The 21065-nt window shown below is 45.7% G+C and overlaps 2 protein-coding genes across 9 annotated transcripts in view; both read right to left on the reverse strand.

Annotated features, from left to right (window-relative positions):
* nfatc1 (nuclear factor of activated T cells 1) overlaps positions 1-5890 on the reverse strand; it is a 36797-nt gene extending 30907 nt beyond the window's left edge. For all 3 annotated transcript variants that reach the window (XM_079287424.1, XM_079287425.1, XM_079287423.1), the window contains exons 1-3: positions 5639-5890; positions 3287-4322; positions 2809-2968 (exon numbers count right to left, since the gene is read on the reverse strand). In XM_079287424.1, coding sequence (XP_079143550.1) covers positions 2809-2968; positions 3287-4322; positions 5639-5657 — 1215 coding nt within the window. In that variant the 5' untranslated portion in view covers positions 5658-5890. The remainder of the gene's footprint in view (positions 1-2808; positions 2969-3286; positions 4323-5638) is intronic.
* A 10374-nt stretch (positions 5891-16264) lies between these two features.
* The window catches only part of atp9b (ATPase phospholipid transporting 9B), a gene marked incomplete at its 5' end in the record, with an annotated part of 54849 nt that continues 50048 nt past the window's right edge, over positions 16265-21065 (reverse strand). For 3 of the 6 annotated variants that reach the window (XM_079288076.1, XM_079288075.1, XM_079288078.1), the window contains 3 exons: positions 16265-18023; positions 18366-18398; positions 19769-19972. In XM_079288076.1, coding sequence (XP_079144202.1) covers positions 17887-18023; positions 18366-18398; positions 19769-19972 — 374 coding nt within the window. In that variant the 3' untranslated portion in view covers positions 16265-17886. The remainder of the gene's footprint in view (positions 18024-18365; positions 18399-19768; positions 19973-21065) is intronic. The other 3 variants (XM_079288077.1, XM_079288080.1, XM_079288079.1) reach the window with 3 other exon arrangements.

Below are 21065 nucleotides of genomic sequence, written 5' to 3' on the forward strand. Positions count from 1 at the left end.
TCTCAAAACAGTGATTACAAACAGACTGCCGATTATCTGCTTTGAATTATTATCGGCACGACATTCTAAGCAAATCGAGATAATCACAGTTGATAAATGCCCTCTGAACGATTTCAGCTGCTTTTTTTTTGATCGTTTCCAAAAAACTTCAAAAAGATTGCCTCTGTGGAGACGTCTGTGCTCACTTCAGCGTTGCCGTCTATCATTTTGAAGACGTGATATTATCTCAGTGGCAACCCTGAAATCAGGAAACCTTTCTGCTCCGAATCCGATGTTTCACAAAGCAGCTGCAGCAGACAACAGTTGTGATTTGTCGATGCAATTAAATCAGCCCGATACCACTTCACGTGAAGCCTCCTTGGCAGTTTGACGTTGACCAAAGCAGCCTTCACTCCCTAGTTCAGATTATCACTCACAAGAGGAATGCCGAGACTGCGGCTGCGCAAGGCACCAGAGAGGAGGAGAGAGGGGCGAGGGCGACCGGGCCCATCATAGACCCTCCCAGAAGGATGATAACACACACAAACGCATTTATATGCAGAGTGTGGACTTTGGAGAGAGAGAGAGAGAGGTAGCTCAGTTTGACGGGCAATCCATCCTGTCACGCTTTTTGCTTCACATGATTTTCATTCATGACACTTGGAAATCTGAATCTGAGCGAGGCCAAGAAAAGGCGCATGACTCCTGAGTATTAATCTACAAAAATGCACTAGAAAACAGCTGTATCTCAAACAATGGGCCGATCGTGAAAGGTGGGGGGAAAAAACGTATTTCCTCTCCACCAAAGTGCAGCATGAAAGTCTGAGCATTCACTGCGGTGAGGACTGCACACAGCACTCCGAAGGGGCATACTTCAGTCTGCTAGCTGGCGTAAGGGCGGGCGTGGTCGAGGGGAAGCAGCGGTGATGGCGTTGAGAAAGAACAGAAAATAGCCGGCTTAGCCGCGCTGGATGCTGGACGTGGAGGGGGAAAAGAAAAAACGTGCACCACACAGAACAGGAGCTTCCAGAATAAACTCAGGGCAGGGTTTTGAGTCAGAGGGGCGGCTTCGTCAGCCAGCGTCCAGCACAGCAGAGGCTCGCAGCGCCGTGCGCACCATGTAATCAGGAAGTCACAAGAGATGGGGGGCCGCCTCGTCCGAAGGCTCCCTCGAACATCTCCATCGGAGCCTGCCAGAAACGTGTGTGGTTTTGAGTATGCTGCTGCTGCTGCCGCCTCCGCGGGACGCAGCGCGCGATGATGTCAGCCGCACACACGGGGAACTTTCCTAAACAAAGGGAAGTCTGTGTGGTTGGGCTTGGTAGCTGGCGGAAAAGCAAGGGGGGAGGTTTGGGTTTAAAAGAGAACACACGCTCTGTTTTTCGGCCGGGGTGAACCCAGACCCCTGTCATTAAATCATTAGCACCTTCTCATGGACAAACACGGCCTCGTCCTGTACACACGTGTGTGGCTGGCTCAATAAAAGAATCACACACATATATATGTATGTGTATACATATATATGAGCAACCGCAGAGTAACATTTGCATCATTTGGTGTTGCCACCTGACGAATAGAAGTTGAATATTCACTCTCCTTCAACCTCTTTTGGTTTTCAGTAATCTGTCTCTTTAGCTGCTAAGTGCTCCACCATATTCACTAGCCAGTCGCTAACTGCATCGCTCTGGCGTAGAGTGCTCGGTAGAGTAGTGGTATACTCTTGTGAGTTTCGTTAAGTTAGTCACTTTCTTAACTTCCTCAAAATATGCTCATAATTAGTAAGTAATATAGAATTGGGACACAGCTGTTTGTCCTTAAAATGGCTGCTTAGCATGGTTAGCATCCCCCATTCAAAATAAAGGGGCATGATTAGCTATCTGCTACGTACGCTGAAAAGACATTTTTGTTAAAAGCGAAGGGCAAACACAGACAACTCTGGCCCATATGTGACGAATGTCTGGCTAACGTGTAGACTTATTGCAATGAATTAATAAAATGTCAAAAGGTATTAATTAAGCGGAGCGCCGCGGCTCACCGCTCACTTTGTCCGACTCCGTGCTGCAGACCCTTTATTTATTCACAGACTGAGGTCCGCCGTGTGGAGTTAACGGTCGGGGGACCAGATGGGTTTAAAACCAAAACATATCTGCAGTTGTCCACATTTTTTTTGCTCTCCTTTAGACTCGACCACCAGAGCAACTGCGGTCAAAGCACATGACTAAGCTCTTACATCGCTACATCACTTTGTATCTGTCTGCGCTGCACTCGACAAACGCAATGGAAAAGTCTGAGTCACCCTCGTCTGGACAGGAACTGACTGAGTGGACTGGTCTGCCTAATGGCATACCTATGGTATTCCATTCAGAAATGTGACATCTTTGAATAACATAATAGCCAGGCTATGAAACACACGTCGCCCCACTCTATTTTAACACAAGAGGTTAAAAAGAAAAAAGAAAATGGGGTTTGTGTCGAGAAGTGATGAGGTAAGGAGAAGGAGTGAAAATAGGTCTAATGGCTGCACCGTGTGTTGCTCTAATCGTCACAGGAAACCAAACAGTCTAGTTCACTGGTTCTCAACATGGGGTTTGGGCCCCTGAGGGGGTCATGGTATAACTCTGAGGAGCCGCAAGATGATGAATGTGAACATAATGTTTTTGTAAGGGTCTTTTTCCTTTTTTTCCTCCTGAAATACTTGATCATTTCAACTCTCAAAAGGCGAGTAAATCGAGAAGTATGCAACCTGCGATATGGCGCCGAGAGGGAGATGCTGCTTTGTTTGAAGACGTCACAAAACAATGAATTTAAGAAGCACTGGTTTTGGCAGACCTGTACGACCGGGTGTCCTCCCCCCATGGCCTTCACCGCTCCCCTGCTGCCCTCCGTCTCGTAGTGGGCTCGGTGGTGGGACTTGGGCTGCACGTCGATCTGCAGGCTGTACGGCCCCGAGCTGGACGGCAGCTGCCAGTCGAGAGCGGGCAGGGATGGGCTGTCGGGGGACAAAACACGTCCAACATGACAACTTAGCGAGGAGGGCTTATTTTAGATGCGCTTATCAAGGTAGAATGTGCAGAATGTTAACACTGCGATATGCCAGTGCTCGTGATAAAGCTGTTTATGTTAAAACTAGCGTGTAGTTTATGCATGAGGAACTTTTCATGTCGTTTCTCAATTGAAAAAAAAATAGTGGACCAATTTAATTTTAATAAATCTTAAGCACACCAAAAGTTGTCCCCCTCTGGCTTTATTACTTGGACCGACCTTACTCTGGGTGGCAATCCTCATCTGTAAATCTTTCTTTTCTTACCTGATATACTGCTTTGGCTTGGACCAGGAGTATGGGTGCTGTGGCACATCCAGGAACCCGCCACAGTAGCCCTCCTTCTTTAACGGCAGGCGGTTGGAGGGGTGCTTGTCCTGACAGAGCTCCCCTGAAATCAGCTCCTCGCCTCCCGGCTCAACCTTCAGGCTGACCGTGGGGCTGTGCTCCAGGCTGGTTTTACGGGCTTTGACGGGGATTCCCTCCCCGAGGTCAACCACCCCGTCTGTGGTCAGGGCGTTGATGGCCGCCAGGATGGCCGAGTTGGTGTACTGGTTGGTGTTCGGCAGCCAGGTCTCCTCTGTGATACTGAGGCGTGGGGAGGTCTGCGGGGACAGTCCGGGGGAGATGTTGGGCGAGCACGGGTAGTGCTTGTGCGATGCCCCGCTGCCGTTGAAGCTGTACTTCCTCTTTGCGCCGCACGGAGAGTTGGGCCTGGAGCCGCGCTGGCCCATCCAGGTGTCGTCCGTCACGCTCGTGCGCGGGGAGCTGGATGGGGAGTGGCGGGGGGAGCCGCCGGAGGTGCAGCCGTCGCCCGGCAGGGTGAGGGTGGAGCCCTTGGGCGACACGGAGGGCGACTGCCAGGGGGAGTTCTGGGGCGAGTTGTCGTAGTTGTAAGAGAAGCTTGATTCGTAGGAGGAGGCGTCGGAGTGGCAGCTGCGAGACGAGATGCTGCTGGCCGGGCTCAGGCAGCTGGGGTCGCGGTAGCTGTCGGCGCTGGGGAGGGTCAGCGTCACTATGGAGTTGAGTCGCTTGGCAACGGGGAGGTTGCTCTCCTCCACCTCGTCCTCGGGAAACTGACCGTAGGCGGTGATCTCGATGCGAGGGCTCTCCAGGGTCGGGGCCCCGTTCGGGCGGGAGGATGAATAGTAGCCGGCCGCTCTCATGTCGTCCTGGGCATCGTAACCGTGAGGCTCAGAGACGGATATGGTGGGGCTGGATTGGAGGCTTTGGTACTGGGAGGGAAGACATGGGTTGCCCAGTGGGAGGGAGAGACTGACGTTTGGTGTGTAGCCATATGCCTCTGGAATACAAACACACTTTGTTTCCATGATAATCAAACACACATTCCCTTTCTGAGTGGGAGGCAGTTGCCAAGTTGAGTCTTATGAGAGCTGCTGCGGAGCAGAGGTGTCCGCCATCATGGCAGAGTAACGGCTCTCTAACCTGATTTTGCCCGAGCTATTTCCCAGGTGCATGCAAGTTAAAACTTAACACCTCATCTAATGGGGATCCCTGAACGCACGAAGGCCAGTCACACAAAAACAACTCTGAGTGGCTCAAATTATTAAAAGGTGGGTGTCGCCAATAAAGGTGGCAAAAATAACCCCAGTCTAAAAATAACCAAAGGCCAAACCAGGTGGGTTTTTTTCCACTCCACATTTCCAGATTTATGCCACTTAATGCACATGCTGCGGCCCATAAAGAGTAACAGGACGAAAACACACACTTAATGCTTTTGTTGGCGAGTTTCGTGTTCCTACGGCCATCGACAATAAACACAGGAGGAAATTGATTGTTTTATTTGCGTGCTGTAAAGGTGCACCCAGCCGGAGGGGGGGGGGGGGGGGGGGTGCTGGGGCTGGTGGTCTCGTGCCAATCACTCCCGCTGGGTCACATGAAACTCTGCCCGTCTGTGGCGAAGGCTGAGGTCACAACTAGGGGGCAGGGGGAGAGTGGGGGGGGGCATGGGAACTGTGGAGCTGTGGTTGTACGTGCATGAGGCCGGGTGAGTGTGACCGCAGTGGAAGCACACTGATGCGGATGGAGACGTCTGCTGCAGACAGACAGCCTGCAGTCACCACAGCTCCTGTCTGCAGTAAATTAAAGAGAATTAGGGGCCCCGCTCTGAAGATGATGACATCATCGTGTGTCTCCTTGCAATGATAGAAAACAGAAAACGGTACTTGCATTTTAATGTGACACAGCAGATTGTTTTCTGTGTGAATTAGCATAACAGGTTATGGCTATGGGGGGGGGGGGGGCTGACAACTTTACCCACAATGCCATGCCAGTCATTAGCGCAAGTTTCAATTTTGACTATTTCTGGGAGCACTTATTAGCCACGAGTGGAGCCACGCCCACCATGACCCAAACCACAGGGAGCGGCGCACGTTGAATATCTCCACCGCTGCTTTAATCCCGTCAGTGACGGCAGGGCGCGAGGCTGGACGCAGCTGGAACACCTCAGCTCAACGCAACAACTCCAAAGTCTCGCATCCGGCCGTAAAGTGTCGAACAATGATGAGAAGTTCAGTAAATGCCACATTAACAGCTTTGCTGCACTGTGATCATTGATAGAAGGAAAAGGCTGCTGTACTAAATAAAAGTCAAACTTACCCTCCTCAGCAGATTTCATCTTCGTGTTTGCGCAGAGAGAAAGGTCTGAGATCACACAGCCGGGAGCGATCCCTAATCCATAGAGCGGAGTTTAGATGTAGTCCACAGCTGTTGCTCGGGATCCTCTCGCTGTATCACCGCGAACAGACAACAAGAATTACAAATGACAAAAGCAGAAAAGCTTTGTTGCTACTTCAAAAATAGTGATGAAAAAAGAAAAGAAAAAAAAGTCGCATCCAAAATGGAAAAATCCAAAAGAGATGCGTCAAATGATTAAAAGTCAAATAAGATCATGTCTGATGCGGACGCGTTCTCTTACTAAAAGCTATTTTCGTCGCTATGTCTGACTCTGCGTCGGGGGGATCCTGGCTCTGCTGGGTCACCGTGACGCACTGCTCCGGCGCACGGAGGACTTCTGCGCTTTTTAAACTCGGGGATCACCTCGGCTGGCTGGCTGGCTGGCGCACCGCCCCCTCCCTCTGCACTCTGACGCATCTATACACGCCCGGCCACCAGATGGGTCCAGCGGAGGGATCCTCTCACTGTTGTTGCTTTTTTTTCGTCTCTCCCGCTCTCCGCGGGAGAGACGAACCCAGACCTCCAGTGGTTGGAACAAACATCCTGTATAAAGCGAACTAGTGCAGCTGAGTATATGAGCCCGGGGGAACATACAAACAGTGAGTTAAAATGACAATCATCTATAAAACACCATGATTTGTTGGGTGACAGATGCTAAAAAGAAACTTAAACGATGTCCCCCTTGTCCCTGACTGACTTAATGAGCATTCATTTGAATTTTCCACCCACTTTATCTGTATAAAGTGTAAAGTGGGCTTCATTCACAGTGGAGTCATCAACATGCTGCTCCTGGAATCTCCTAAATCAAGATTGACGTGCATACTAGTCCTCACGAGTATTTTTAACTGCTGCCATTTTCACCCTGACGAAGCCATTCATCCATTCAGCAGACGGATGCTCGGTTAAAGGCCGTTGGGGTTTGTTTTTTTCAGATTGCAAGGACAGGTGAAAACATGCCAGAACATACAGCTCTAAATGCTGCACCATAAGACGTAGTGTATATAAAACATCACGCTTCCCTCAGATGTTCTATATGGGCGTCTTGTTTGAAGCCATTGCAAAAGGCTCTCCACTTCCTCCTGACCGACTGCACAGTCTGCGGGGCCGCGGAAAACACATAATTATCCATACTTTCATGGAAGTGCTATATAAAAATCAAGCCGTATATACCCAGTCATTTGACACGCCGAACTGAGAATCTTCATAAAGTTTTCCATAGGCCGCTCTCTGCGGGTTCGCTGTGTACTCATTCGGCTTCTTCTTTTTTTGCTGCTGCTATCTTTGTCGGGTCTGCAGCTCTCAGCAGCTGGCAGCAGCTGGCAGCGGGGCCCGTGGTTTCTGGGATGACAACGGTCACATGGTGGCTCTCGAAGAGTCTGTCCACCCTTGGGATGTGTCTTCATGTAAAGGTCAGTGCGCATCTTTACATTGATTTTGGGACATCCAATATATTCTGACGCACGTGCATTTGGAGATGCTAAACCTTGTTGCACACTGACCTCTTGCATCCAACACATTGATGATCTGAATGACAACAAAGGAAAAGACGGCAAGACTACAGCTGTATTAAGTGTCTTAACTTAAAGGCACCTTTCGTTGTTTCTGATGAGACAACAGTTTGAAAAATAAAAAGAAACACCAAGACGAAACAAAGGAGCAAAGTGTACAACATTAAATCCCCTTCTTTTCAACCCCTTATCGATACCCTGTACCTAAACCCAGAGGGTCCAACTGCACGACTTTCATCAAAGTAAAGCTCTCATTCCCTCGTTTTAGTGACCGCTTGTAGAGAAACTGTCCCGGACATCAGCTCTGAATCCACATTCGTCTCCATTGTGCAACAACATGGCACGCATGCCCCAACACCCAGAGCAATATTTCCTCCTCACCCAGTGACGGCCCATGTGAAATCCTAGCCGTCCGTTTCATCACGGGTACTCGTGATGAAAGGGGGGGGGGCACAACGGGGGATCGCCACTCCACAGTTATGTGTAACTGAGGCAGTAAACACTTCCACCCGGCTGCAGTTAATAAATAGCTCCGCTGCTGATTGACTCGTGGTCTCTTCTACGTCATGGCGGCGCTGGGGCTCATAGCTTTTCCAGGCCTGGCGCTGGTTAGCGGACACCTTGGTAACAGGCCACTACAGGCCGGATGGATCCAGAGCCACAACTGGAAGAAGAGCACAGTCGATAATGAGAAACAGCAGCAACTCCGTTTGATGTCAGCGAGCCGCTTTAACTACTGATATGATGGTGAGTCAAGAGACGCTGAATTTATTCAATACTGGAGTTGTGTTTTCGTCTCATGTGTCAAGTACAAATCAAAGTCTCCAGTCAGTTGAGACAAGTCCACGTCAAGTCCCGGGTCTCTGCCGGCGCAGCAACAAACAGCTAGCTAGTGAACTAAAGAGACGGACATTTCCCTCAGAGGTTGGTGGAGACCAAAGTCGGCGCTAAATAAAAGTTGTTGTCGGACTCACATTCCCCGGGTGTCCCAGAATAAAACCAAACTCCAAACGAATGCCAATGCCGCTCCGTGTGTGCTCCATGTGTAAAGCAAACTGTGCAAACTTAAAACATGTTTGTTTGTGTGCTCTGTTGCACCTTTATACAGCAAACAACGTTTAGTTCAGGTCCCTGATTAGGATCGGCTGAGCCACGTCAAATAACGTCAAATAATGCGCAGTTGTGTCCGCATCACTATTTCAGTATTACTCCACCAAAAGCGGACAAACTACTCCGTGTCGTGCCAAACAACCATGCTCGAGTAGCCACGCCCAACAGTGATGTCACGGCGTACCGAGACACCCCAGGGTGTACATGTCCACATCGCTGAAACAAAGTGAGACGTCGAAAAACAAGATCTTTAGCTGCTGTTAAGTTGCTCTTTAATACAGAGCCTGACTTTCCCCACACAGCAACGAGGGTTTAAGGCAGTGACACAAAGAGCAGTTGTTCGGCAACTTGGATGGGCAGCAATGCACTGGCTCAGAGTTGTTACTTTAATCCCACCATCTTGAAACAAGTGACCACTTTCAGCTAGTTATTATTGCCAAAGTGCATCGATATAACTCAAAGATGTAGGCCGGTTTGCCATGTGAAAATGTTTTAATCCCTGAATTCAAGCTGTGTTGACAGTGAGACCTTTCACTGCGAGCTGGTGAGGACAACACAAAACACACAATTACATACTTTACACTGCACCCTTTGTGGTGCAATCCTTTTGGCCAATGAGTGACACAATCAGATTGCTAATTGAATCAGACTGTAGATCATCTCGTGTCCAGGAAACATTTGAATACAGTCTTATATCCCCACTTCTCAGGAGCATTGCCCGACTGCGTTTCTGTCTGGTGCGTATCATCACTTTTAGAGCGTGGGAGGGGGGGGGGGGGGGGGGGTGAAGCATCGGGGGTTTGGGGCTTGGTCTCACTGTCACAAACCCACACGTCTGCCATCCCGTACTGCCAAACTCTGCGAGCACTCTGCCCGGTATGACGTGGTTTGGCCACGGCGAGGTGGAAAAGACCTCAACTCGCCTTTCTTTCCACAGTTCTAACCCTCAAAATCCAGTGCCTGGCTTTATTTGTGTCCGAACCAAAAACACGATGGAAAATTGGACAGCGTTGTAAGTTATTCATAAACTAAGAAACAACCCCAAAATGCTGGCTTTCCCAATGCTGAATCACCTGTTTGTTTTGGAAAAAAACGAATTGGAGGGAAACTGAAAAAACAGATATGACTGTACGCCTTTGTGTTTATTCGATCCCCGCTCACACACCCCTCTCACCATATGTGCACTCAGAACTGCTATTTTATGAAGTGTTTCCTGATGTATAATAATAAAACATCGTAAATATTGTCCGCGACCACAAGTTGAGTACAGACTGTGCAGAGAAAATTGGTTTCAGGGGACATGAAGTAACTTCAAAGAGTCTTTGGCGCAGCCTCCAGTGACCTGAGGCGACACGGGAGATGAAGAAACAAAAGGTCGTCAAACTGAAATATGAGGTGTCACGTATCACCACGCAAAAACAATTCATGACTCATGTGACTACTTGAAAATGAAATGTTGAGTTTTGGAGCTCAGACATCTGACCACCTGGTGATCTAATCTTTGAGTCACTGGTATTAATAGATCTTATTGATTGTTAGTCAGTATGTGCTATCAGGGAGTAAACATCTTCTGTTTGCACCTTTATAAATGCCTGTTTATATCTATTAAGGTAATTTGACCTGTCAGAGAGGCGGTGACCCTCTCCCCGCACCCCCCCCCCCCCCACCACCATCCCCGCTATTTCTTACAGTCAGACTTCCTGTCTCCCATCAATGTTCTCCTTTTTTTGTTCTCCGGCGCTGTGACGGAATCCCCTGCTCTGTTTCCTGTTGTGAAGGCCCGTTGCTTGGTCACGGCCAAGGGAGGAGTTTTTATAGCCGAGGGAGCGTTCGCAGAAGGCCGGGAGGTTAATTTTCTCTCCCTAATGTCCCAGAGCCGGCGTCAACTCAGGCACAACACTGAGCAACAGCCCCCCCCCCCCCATCGAGGCACACAGCACTTTACTATCTCTCAGCTGTTGGTCATGGCTGCACAGGCTCCACGTGCCCACGGCCGCTTCCATGAACCAAGAATGGAGCGAGTGTAGCTGCAGGGAAGTGTGGTCACCATAGACCAGTCTGTTGCTGTGGTACACACTGAGGCAGGTCTGTGAAGCAGTCCGTCCACATGAGGATCCCGCTCTACAAATCATCCTTACAAGCAGTGTAAAGATACCTTGAACATACTTCTTCACTCTGAATAGAAAAACAAGTTGATGTTCTTAGTGGAACTGACAAAAGGCTGCAAAAACTAAAACTCAGAATATCTTTTGGTCAAAATAAAACCAAAGTCACTAAGTACATAAATTACAGAAAAATAGGAGTTTATGGGTCAACAAACTATCGTCCCTTGGGAGGAAGGTGACCAATGCTATAATTAGCACAGAGTTCTTCAGAGGGGGGGGGGGGGGGGGGGTAATTAGTATGAACAACAATTTCTTTCAGGAGTAAGCGACGAAAGCACTTAAAGTTTCAGTTGAACAGCAAACAATGAAAGCAACTGAAACATCCTAAAATCTTAATTGTTTGCTAATGAGGTGTGAAAGCCTCACACCTACAGCTACTGAAAGCCTTTGAAGATGTCGTGTTAAGTTTCAGACCTGACGGCAGTTGAAATGTCAGTTTTTAAAGCCCCGTAATAAAGTTTGCCGTCTCGGTCCGGACTACGGAGCCTCTGTGTTGTTGTTCAATAAAAATAGGTGTAACTCAGCCCGTTCCGCGCAACATGATTGGTTGATGCCTTAACTGTTACGAGATAAATAATGTTCACCATCCGTGTGAAAGTATTCATGACAAAAACAGTTCAAAAAAGTATATGGAAGGGGTGAAGAAAATTGTTAGTCGAATGCCTAGTTGAAATGCCACTTGATGAGTTAGCACTGAAAGCAAATGAAGTGTAATTTAAAGAGTAAGAGATAAATGCACTAAAGTTGTAAGTATGCACTGAAAGCAGTAGAACTCTTCAGGAAAGCATGTGAAATGTAAGTTTAACAGTAAACAATGAAAGGAAACAACAGTTCAGTTGAATTTAAAGTGTCGGAGAGAGTTGAAGTGTGTGCACCGTTAGCAGTTGAAGTGTCAGGTGAAGTTAAAGAATCTGAACTGTCAGTTGAAAAGAAAATAATAGCTGAGGTGTCAGTTGACAAGTAAGAAATGAAAGCTTTATTTCTCCTCAATAACAAAACTGATCAAACGTGTGGTCACCACCTCGCTTCCTCAAATTCATCGTCATAAAAAGAATAAAATGTTTGAAAGGACGTCTGGAGTACTTTTCTGGCACAGATGCAGACGCCGTTTGCAATTTGTAAATCACAGTAGCTGATATTGGAACTGGAATGTATGTTGTATATGAATCATTTAATGTTTTCCCAGGAATGAGCACCTTCCTTCGGGACATCTCAGCTCTTCTTCCCCCATCTCGCCCGTCAAGGAATATAATAATAATAATACCAGTAATTTAATCTCTGCTGGTACACGGTGCTGTGGAACAGTCCAACAACCTCAGTCAGATGGAATATGGCTGGAGAAGCCACTTCGCCGCTGAGTAACAGGATAGCATAATGGCAGGTCTCCCTCCAGCAGATTAAAAAAAAGCAGCAGAAATGCGAAAAAAAATATAATAATTTTACAAATGTTCCATGAATCTGAAATTCTTGCTGCGTAAGTGTTTTGTATCCCACTTATGGGTTGAATCTAGTTCGTACAGAGAAGTGTGTTTCAACAAGCGCCTCATCCTGGAGGGCTTCAATTTCAGTTACGGACAAACAGCAGGAGATGAAACACGAGATGATAAACGTCCACTTTGACAATGTAAAAGCTCCACTGTTGCGTTTCTGCACTTACACTGGTACATGTGGATCAGGGTTGCTGGCTCTGCAGGCTTGGACTCATCTGTGCAGGTTTTACAGAAACTATGCACTGTGTGGAGGGAAAAAACTCCTCACGAGGAGAGTGTAGCAGGCCAGCACACGTGGACTGATAGCTTTTCAGTCACACAGCGCTAAAAACGTTACTGAAACTGGTTTACCGTCAGAAAGGATTTTAATCCTGCTGTTGCAATTACAGTTATGCAATGGTGTACATTAATCTCATGAAATATTACACAATTAACCCACTTTGGAAAAAACTCTTCCCAGTCCCAGGAGAACACGTCTTCCCCAGGACCGTAAAATAACAGAAGAGAAAAACGCTTGGCTATATCCCGCCCTCATATTCGTTCGCGACTCCTCCCCTTCCGTCTATCTCAATTTATATTGGCTACCTACTCTCACACCTCAGTAAACGCCTGTCTTCACATCCTACAACACTTTATGTTTATCTTAATTATGCATTCCCAAAACCCTTATGTTTATGACTAATTATGAATTATTAAACACTTTTATTATATCTACTAACCACCCCGGTTTTTGCTCAAATTTCTTACAACTGAATGGATGTAAACACATTTGACAGCCGAAGTGCTTTAGGGACTGAAAGCAGAAAACATGACATATATGAATATATACATGAGCTCTGGTAAATATTTTACAATTAAACCTAAAAGGCAAGAGATACAAACATAAATGCCATAAATGTGCCTTTTATATAGTGAAAGGGAGCCTTTATACTGGTAATATCTTGAAATATTAATATAGATGTCAACAACATTTAGTGACATTATCTCTGTCTTAATCTCTGTAAACACCATTTCTGCCTCTTCTGTTTGTTGCATTTTAATATCGGACTGACAATTGCATCGAAATCTTTCAATCCGGCCCTTCGATTTCTGCCAGTTTACTTATTTACACATAACATCACAACATTTGAAAGGGGAATTCAGGCCATCCACCGTATTAGAGTTTACGAGTATTGAATTGATTTCAATGACATTTAAGAGCAGGAGATTGAGAAATGCTTTTTGTAATACGAGGGTGACTGTAATGTCAAACGCTGAACTGTTCAGTAGAGGTGTGTAGTTATGTTGATGTATTTCTATGGCACGTGGCGGTTTGGTGGTCTAGAAACAGATTTCCTGGCAGTGTTGGTTGAAAACTACACATTCACTATTGTTTGGCCCGTGACTCTTAATATGTTCTGTATATGACCCACAATCAATAAGTTCGCCCCCCCCCCCCCCCCGATACAAGCCAATGTCCAATATATCAGACTTTTCTCAATTCCTGTCAGTTATTACAGTCTAGTATTCTTGGGGGCATAAATAAATAATTTAAATAATGTTCATAAACCTTCTTCATTGAACCAATCAGACCTGCATCACGCTGAGTGACTGTGGAAGTTTGAGTCTGTTCCACAGCGAGGAGGCCAGAGCACGTGTCAACGCTGCAACAATAAATCCACCAAAACTGGTTTACAATTAACAGGAATTTAATCCCACTGATGCAAGTACGATTACAGTTACACAATGGAGTAAATTACTCCTATGAAATATTACAATATTAACCCACTTTGGAAAAAACTACCTCTGGTCCCAGGACACAGCCGTCCCAGGCAACCACACGCTAAAGAGAGGCAGAAAAACACTTTCTATCTCCCACCCTCATATCCGTTCGCAACTCCTCCCCTTCCGTTTATCTCAATTCCTATTGGCTAACTTCCCTGTGCACTTCTGTAAACGCCTGTCTTCATGACTCTCTTTCCCTGAGCTCCTAACACATTCAAAGACCGTCAGTTATTGCTTAATCCCTTCTGTAATAATCCTTCAGTATAAATGTTAAACTTCTAGCTGCTTATCCTAAAACACTTTGTTTATCTTAATTATGCATTTCCAAAACACTTATGATTATGACTAATTATGAATTATTAAACACTTTTATTGTATCTACTGAACACAGTTCTTTGCTCAAATTTCTTACATGACCATGTGTTGCATGGTCGCGATCTCTTATTTCCACGATACTTCACATTCTGATTGTTGTTTTCTCTGCATCAGAAAAACATTTTGCTTTCTGTTGTTTCCATCTTTAAGAGCAGCTAGAAGTTCTCTGGACATGTGAAACTACCGGAGCACTTAGCCTCGACCTTCTTCTCCATATAAACTTATTTACTTATTTAACTTATTTATTTTAAGTCTCGTCTGATATTTGAAAAGGCTTTCTGACGAGTTGTATTTCTTGGCTTTAGTATTGTCAGTTTTATATATTTTAAAATATTTAAATATTTAATATATATATATATATATATATATTATATATATAATTTAAAATTATCAAATTAAATGTACTTGAAAAGAAGCATCAGAATAATCTCAACATGACTTTGTTTCACCAAGAAACCAGAAATGAATACATAAAAAAAATCAACATGAAAAGATTGATCCAACAAAGACCAACTCTGTTCTCTGTTCGTACAATAAATCATTAGTCACATGGACATTATCCGGCCCATCAGAGCTCCTCATGCGGCACATTAACCACCACGCTGATCTCCCACAGACGCACAGACTGTAGGGACAGTGAAAGAGGACCTAGAGTGTAGCACTCCCCCCGTGGACTCGCTGCTACAAAGTGAGAACGGGGAGATGAAAGAGATGTTAAAGCCAGCGGACCATCACATCACTCGCTCACTCCTCCATCCCACAAAGTACTTCCTCCTCTGAGGGGAGAAATTGATAACACATTGTCTGTTTGCTCCACGACCGCCTTAGATTACACAGTAAAATAGATCTTCTCTTCTACTGTATACATTAAAGCTTCCTCTACAGTGTTCACGTTTAAAAGCACAATTACATCCTGGCATGTTTAAAAACGCGTTTCTAACTGTGGTGGCTCTCTTTACATACAGAGGCTTTATGATGCAAAGATCCTCTCCAAATAAGTTTTATACTCCGCTTAGAATTACTGCTGAATAGTCATTTGTTTCCAATAGCGCGCCCCCCCCATTCAAAATGGGGGGGGCCCCATTTTGAATAATAAAACAAATCTACTACTCCTGCTTTTCATTTGAAACATTTAAAGATTTCCTGTTTGTTTAAAAAAGATTTTTTTTTAACCACAAAAAGGTTTAAACACCTTCTTCAGACTACAAAGTGTATCCCCTTATGTTTTCAGATTATTGTTATGAAGCATTATGAGTATTTATGAGTGCTTATAACTAAGGTTACAGTGCTATAAGAAGATTATAGCATATTATAAATGTTTAAAATTCATTGGAGACATTGTCGTCATAGAAAGGGGTTATATGTCACCTTTAAGGTATGACTCAGTGGTGTTCAAAGCACTCGGACCCTTAAACTTAAGGTCTAGTGTGTAGGATTTGGTGGCATCTAGCAGTGAGTTTGAAAGCAACTGAAACTTCTCCTGTGAACCAAACGTGGAGGACTACGGTGGCCCACGCAGAAAAGTGACCGGCCCCATCTAGAGCCAGTGTTTAGTTTGTCTGTTTAAGTATTATATTGTTAAGAGTTTTCGCTGATCTACATCTTAACAGGGGCGACTGTGGAGAGCAGGGTCGTCCTTCAATCAGAGGACCGGCGGTTCGATCCCCGACTCCGCATGTCGATGTGTCCTTGAGCAAGACACTCAAACCCAAAATTGCTCCCGTAGATGCTCCTACGGTGTATGAATCCGACAAGGTGGTGTCACTTAGCCCCTCCCATCAGTGTGTGAATGGGTGAATGATGGCATGTCGTGTGAAAGCGCTTTGAGTGGTCGGAAGACTAGAAAAGTATAAGTACAGTCCATTTATCCGTTTTGTGTGTGTGTGTAACATATTAGATAACTTCCCCTCTTTGAGTCTCAAACAATTGTGTAAAGTGAAATCTGAGAAGTTTAAAGAAGAAATATCTCGACCCGACCCCCCCCCCCCCTCTCTCTAAAAGGTCAATAATACCGAGCCTGTCACATCCTGCTCAGGGTTCAGTCTCTATCTCCATCTAGTGGCCACAGGATGAACACCACGCAGAATAAATCCTGTCTTTGAGTGTTAGGAAGAGAAAAAGGAAAACTTCTTTGCATCTGTCGTCTCCTTTTATTATTCATCAATCAATAACAATACTATAAATAACAGACAGACTGTTGGAAATCGTAGTTGGGAACGGAAAGAAAAGTTTATACAACATCTCAACAGAAAACACAGGAATCAACATTTGGAAATGCTCGTCATAAGACCGTAAATCTGAAATTAAAAAAAACATAAACGCAATTTGCATTAAAGTGTCGCAGTCGCTCTCAACCCACATAAGGTCCTTTGTCCTCACAGTGTAGCTACATTTTACAGTACGGTTGCCCCGATTTGGACTCAATAATACAGCCATGTTTAGGAATGATCAACCTGATTTCAACTCAGTTAGGATTCACAAAGAGATGACAACCTGACTGACAAACATAGCTAGACTGCATCCCGTTTACTGGACCGTAGTCAAACCATCTTCTTCCACCAACACCTCCAGTACGTGGAGCGAATGATAAAACTCATTCCTCCTTAAAAAAAAGAGCTGAATGTCAAAGTCCGCTACAGAAACACAGAGGGAGTCTTATTGTCGATAAAGGCCTAAAAATAAACAGCCATCTGTGATTCAGGCTCCTTCGTTGTCACTTTTTTCAAAGTACGTTTAACCTTCCCCAAAAAACACCGTCATGCTCCTGGAAGTTCAGGTCTGGCTGCAGAGGTGACCACAACAAAAGCTTCAGCACATTAACAGACATAATGAGGCACAAAGCGAGCTGTCGTGTCCCGACAGGAGGACCGGGGCCCCCCGACAAGAGGACCGGGGGGCCCCCGACAGGAGGACCGGGGCCCCCCGACAGACGTCGCAGATGTAGCAGTGTTATCAAGGCCAAATATGCCGACGACACGACGTTGAACGCCGCGATGGAGTGCTGGTTTCACACGGGATGAGGATTGATGATGTCATTCGCCGTCTTAAAAACATAAAGGGCGTAAAGCGTGGAACATTCGAGGTCCGGAGCGAGACCTGTCAGCATTTCTCCGTGTGAATGTCATCGTAAATGTTCTTATTTGAAGAAGTTACGCGCAGTGAGGTTTTACATTGACAGCAGGAAGCTGCATGTAAAGGCTTTATGTATTTACGGGAACGCAGGAAAACATTCACATAAATGATTTCTTCTTAATCCCTTTCAGCAACTTAACTCCGCTCAGAGATGCAGCCACTAATTATTATAATACCTGGAGTAAAAAAAGAACACTTAAAAAAAATTCTAAACTCGACATACAAAAATCTAAACAATGAAAGGAATGCATCAGACCTGTATAAAATGACATTTGAAGCAGATTTGTTTAAAATGCTTTAAAAACAAAAAGAAGGCAGTTTGACCCTTTTTCCCGACAGACTGGGGTCAAGTTGGAAGTGCAGTCGCTGGCAGCATGTCGCCCTTCTGTTGGTTAAATCCATTCTTTTATAGTCGATGTTTTCATGTGCTCTATTTTTGTTTTCAAGTAATCCCAAATCTCAGTGATATAATCCAAAGAACAAGATTCATTTCTCTCCATGTGCGATTGTTCCAGTGGTTCCTTAACTGTCCATCGCTGAGGATCAGAGATCAAAAAAAGAAAAGTAAAAAGTGCTGAAACAAGCACTACGAAACTACAAAACAATCCTAGTGATCCAAGTTGGGCTCATGAGGATAGTTTGGAGTAGCTCGGCGGGGAGAACTTGCGCTTCAGGTATTTGATGATGTAGAGAGGCAGACAGCTCACCAGCGTGATGGCGGACACCTTCCACAGGAAAGGCCAGGTGGTGATGAACGACAAGTCTGGGGGAGCAAACGGAAGAGAAAACAGCTCGAGTACACGTGTCTTAGTTATGTGTTCATGATTGCACAGGAGGATGGGAATTCAATCGAGCAACGAAAGAGTCAGTACAAGCGGTGAAAAGCAACATGAACAGTTGCTTGGAAAGTCAGAAATCAGATGACGGTCTTGATGTGTTGAATCCAATCACAACATGCTGTCACAGCACTAAACATGAACACTAAACAGAGGAATGACACAAGCAGGCAAAATGACGACACAGCAAACCATCAACCAGAACACACAGATGCAGAGAGACGGGGATGAGGGAACGAGGAGACACATTTTACAGGCTGCACACCTACCAAGGAAAGCTCCAAAGGACACCCTGCCTATGCCTGTCGCCGACACACAGAAGCAAAGGTAATGCAGCAGAAACAGAATGAGGGCGGCACACAGGTCAGCAGTGGACAGAGGGGGGTGGGGGTGGGGGGGGGGGGGGGGGGGGCCATAAAAGCACAGAGCTGAGGGCTGAATGCTGCACAAACACTTGGGTGTCAGGGAGCGTCACATCAAGATCAACACACACAAGGTGCAGCCAAGACGACTGAGGCCCCTTGAAGTGATCGGCCCGCTCAATACTGGACTCAAACCAAACAGTAAAGTTATCCTACGACTGTGTTGTGAGCTCACGAGGAGGAAGACGGAGCGGTGCGCTCCGCAGAAGTAGATCTGAAACTGATCGACGGGGAAATGAAAGGGGATGGTTCGGATTGTGTTGAAGTGGGGTTTGTAGGAGCTACGGGAGCAAAGCAACGCACTGCTGTGGACAGAGAAAGTATTTTAGACAACTAAAAAAAGAACATAGTTTTAAGTGTATGCTGTATAAAGAATATATGTACAGCTTTACCTTGATGCCAGGCAGCCCTTTGGCCATGCTCTCTTCAAAGCCACCAGACTCCTTTGACAAAAACAGTAGTTTAACCTCACAGAACACGGAGTTCCTGGTCTACCGACTCGGTCGGTTAGTTAGTTAGTTCGTGTTATTGTGAACTAACTCTTTAAAAACACCAAAGTCACACAATAACACTAACTAACCGCCCGAGGCTGCTGTAATACTCCAGGAACTGCTGTGTTAAATGAGTGTTTTTGTCAAATGAGTCTAGTGGTTTTGCCGTCAGAACGGGCCGTGAAAATATAAATATCACGTACACTTAGAATGATAATGATTTGTTTCGGTGTGTAAAACATGTGTTGCTGCTGCCCCGTCCACAGCAGTATTGCTTTGCTCTCGTGCTGGTACTTCCTGTCTGTTAAACTGGGGCTGTGCCGACCATCATCCACTGTCTACAATACACAGACTATGAACAAGCACCTCATACAAGCCCACGGCACAAAATCCAAACTTTCCCTTTAATCAGCAACTATCTTAACATTCATTCCAGCGTCTCAAATTCATAGATTTTTATTTGTGTGATTTTTACACATGTGATGGTTGAACTGAACTTCTTTGGGTTTTGGATGGGTGGTTTGGACAAAACAAGAAATGTGAATACTTCCTCTTGCGTTCTGGGATATTTGTAATCAGCATTTTTCTGTTTTGTTAAATTTATATCGAAAAAGGGTCAAAAAATGGATTAATTTAGAAAGAAAATAAAATCTACAGATTATTGGATAACAAAACTTAATTAACAGCTGTTTTGCCAAAAACCTGATATTATCTGGCACATCAAACTATTCTATGTAACAACAGAAAAAGTCTCCTTACCAAAGTACTCGTTGAGGAAGGCGAGCGAGGCCAGGTAGCAGCCCAGGCTGAAGAACTCGGCCACCACCATGAGCCAGTGCCAGGTGCGGATCGTCAGCGCCACCATCAGCAGCTCGGTGAGGATGAGCGCTGTGAAGGAGATGGCGACCACGTGCACGAACTCAGATTCAAACAGCACCAGCGCGCCGTACATGAGGATGCCCCCTGGTGGTGCCGGAGGGAAGGAGATTCAGAGTCAGACATTCTTTCCCTCTTAAGACTGTTCTCTCAGATCTGCTCCACAATCAGCTGACTGGGACGTTGAGTTCAGGATTAATGTGTCTGGAGACGAGGACCGATTCAATAACATTATTCGTGAGAGTAAAATGTGCTCTGGCGCGTCTCCGTCTGATTAACATCTTCAAGCGTCCAGACACTCATCTTCGGGCGCCTCCTGTATCCTGATAGCCCTTCATATCCTCATAACACAACACAAATTGAGCCCAACAGCCTATAACTGATCACATGATTGCGTTTTCACAGTCTTCATGCGGCGCATTCCAGCGAGTCAAACTCTGTAATAAATTAAAACTAGATTGGCGCCAAATATTTCCCTCCTCTGCTGTCGTTCCTCTCATATCGTCTTCACAGTTCTTTTTTTCCCACTCCTTCCCTCCCCCCCCCACCCACCCACCCAAACAGACCTGGCATTGGCCTTTAATTAAAAAGCATCGAGCTGTCAGGAAGTCACGCTCCAGCAGGAACATGGATCTTTCTCACACGCTGCACGGCTTAGCGATTACAGAAATATCGATTTACTGGACGGACAAAAGCCCGCATGTAGGGGCGGATGGCTGTTGGAAACCTAAGATACTGAGAAGCTGACTGTGCGAGACTTTGTAAGGGGCCCGGGGACCCTGGTATTAAGGCATGGTAGACATGATGAAATGGTGGTTGAGGAGTTGCTTTGACAGTCTACAGCAGCTGACTGGTCATTCTGTACAGATGTCCCCCACAGTGTTACATGCCAGAGGAGAATACGGGCGGAACCACTTTCCCTCCCAAATACTTTTCTGTTTTGAATTTGTTGAACCACAAACGGTGCTTTATCAACATAGGCCGCGTTATTGTGCACTTCACACTAAAACAGGAACTTGTTCCTATTTAAATCTGCAAGTTTCCTCCAAACTAAAAGGTGACAGACAATTCAAATACGTAGAGCAGTGCTCTCATCCATCAGGCTGCAACAAAACCTTTGACCGACGAGTGTGTGTGTGTGTGTGTGTGTGTGTGTGTGTGTGTGTGTGTGTGTACAACC

Source organism: Melanostigma gelatinosum, assembly GCF_949748355.1.
Source record: "Melanostigma gelatinosum genome assembly, chromosome: 17".
Lineage (NCBI taxonomy): Eukaryota > Metazoa > Chordata > Actinopteri > Perciformes > Zoarcidae > Melanostigma > Melanostigma gelatinosum.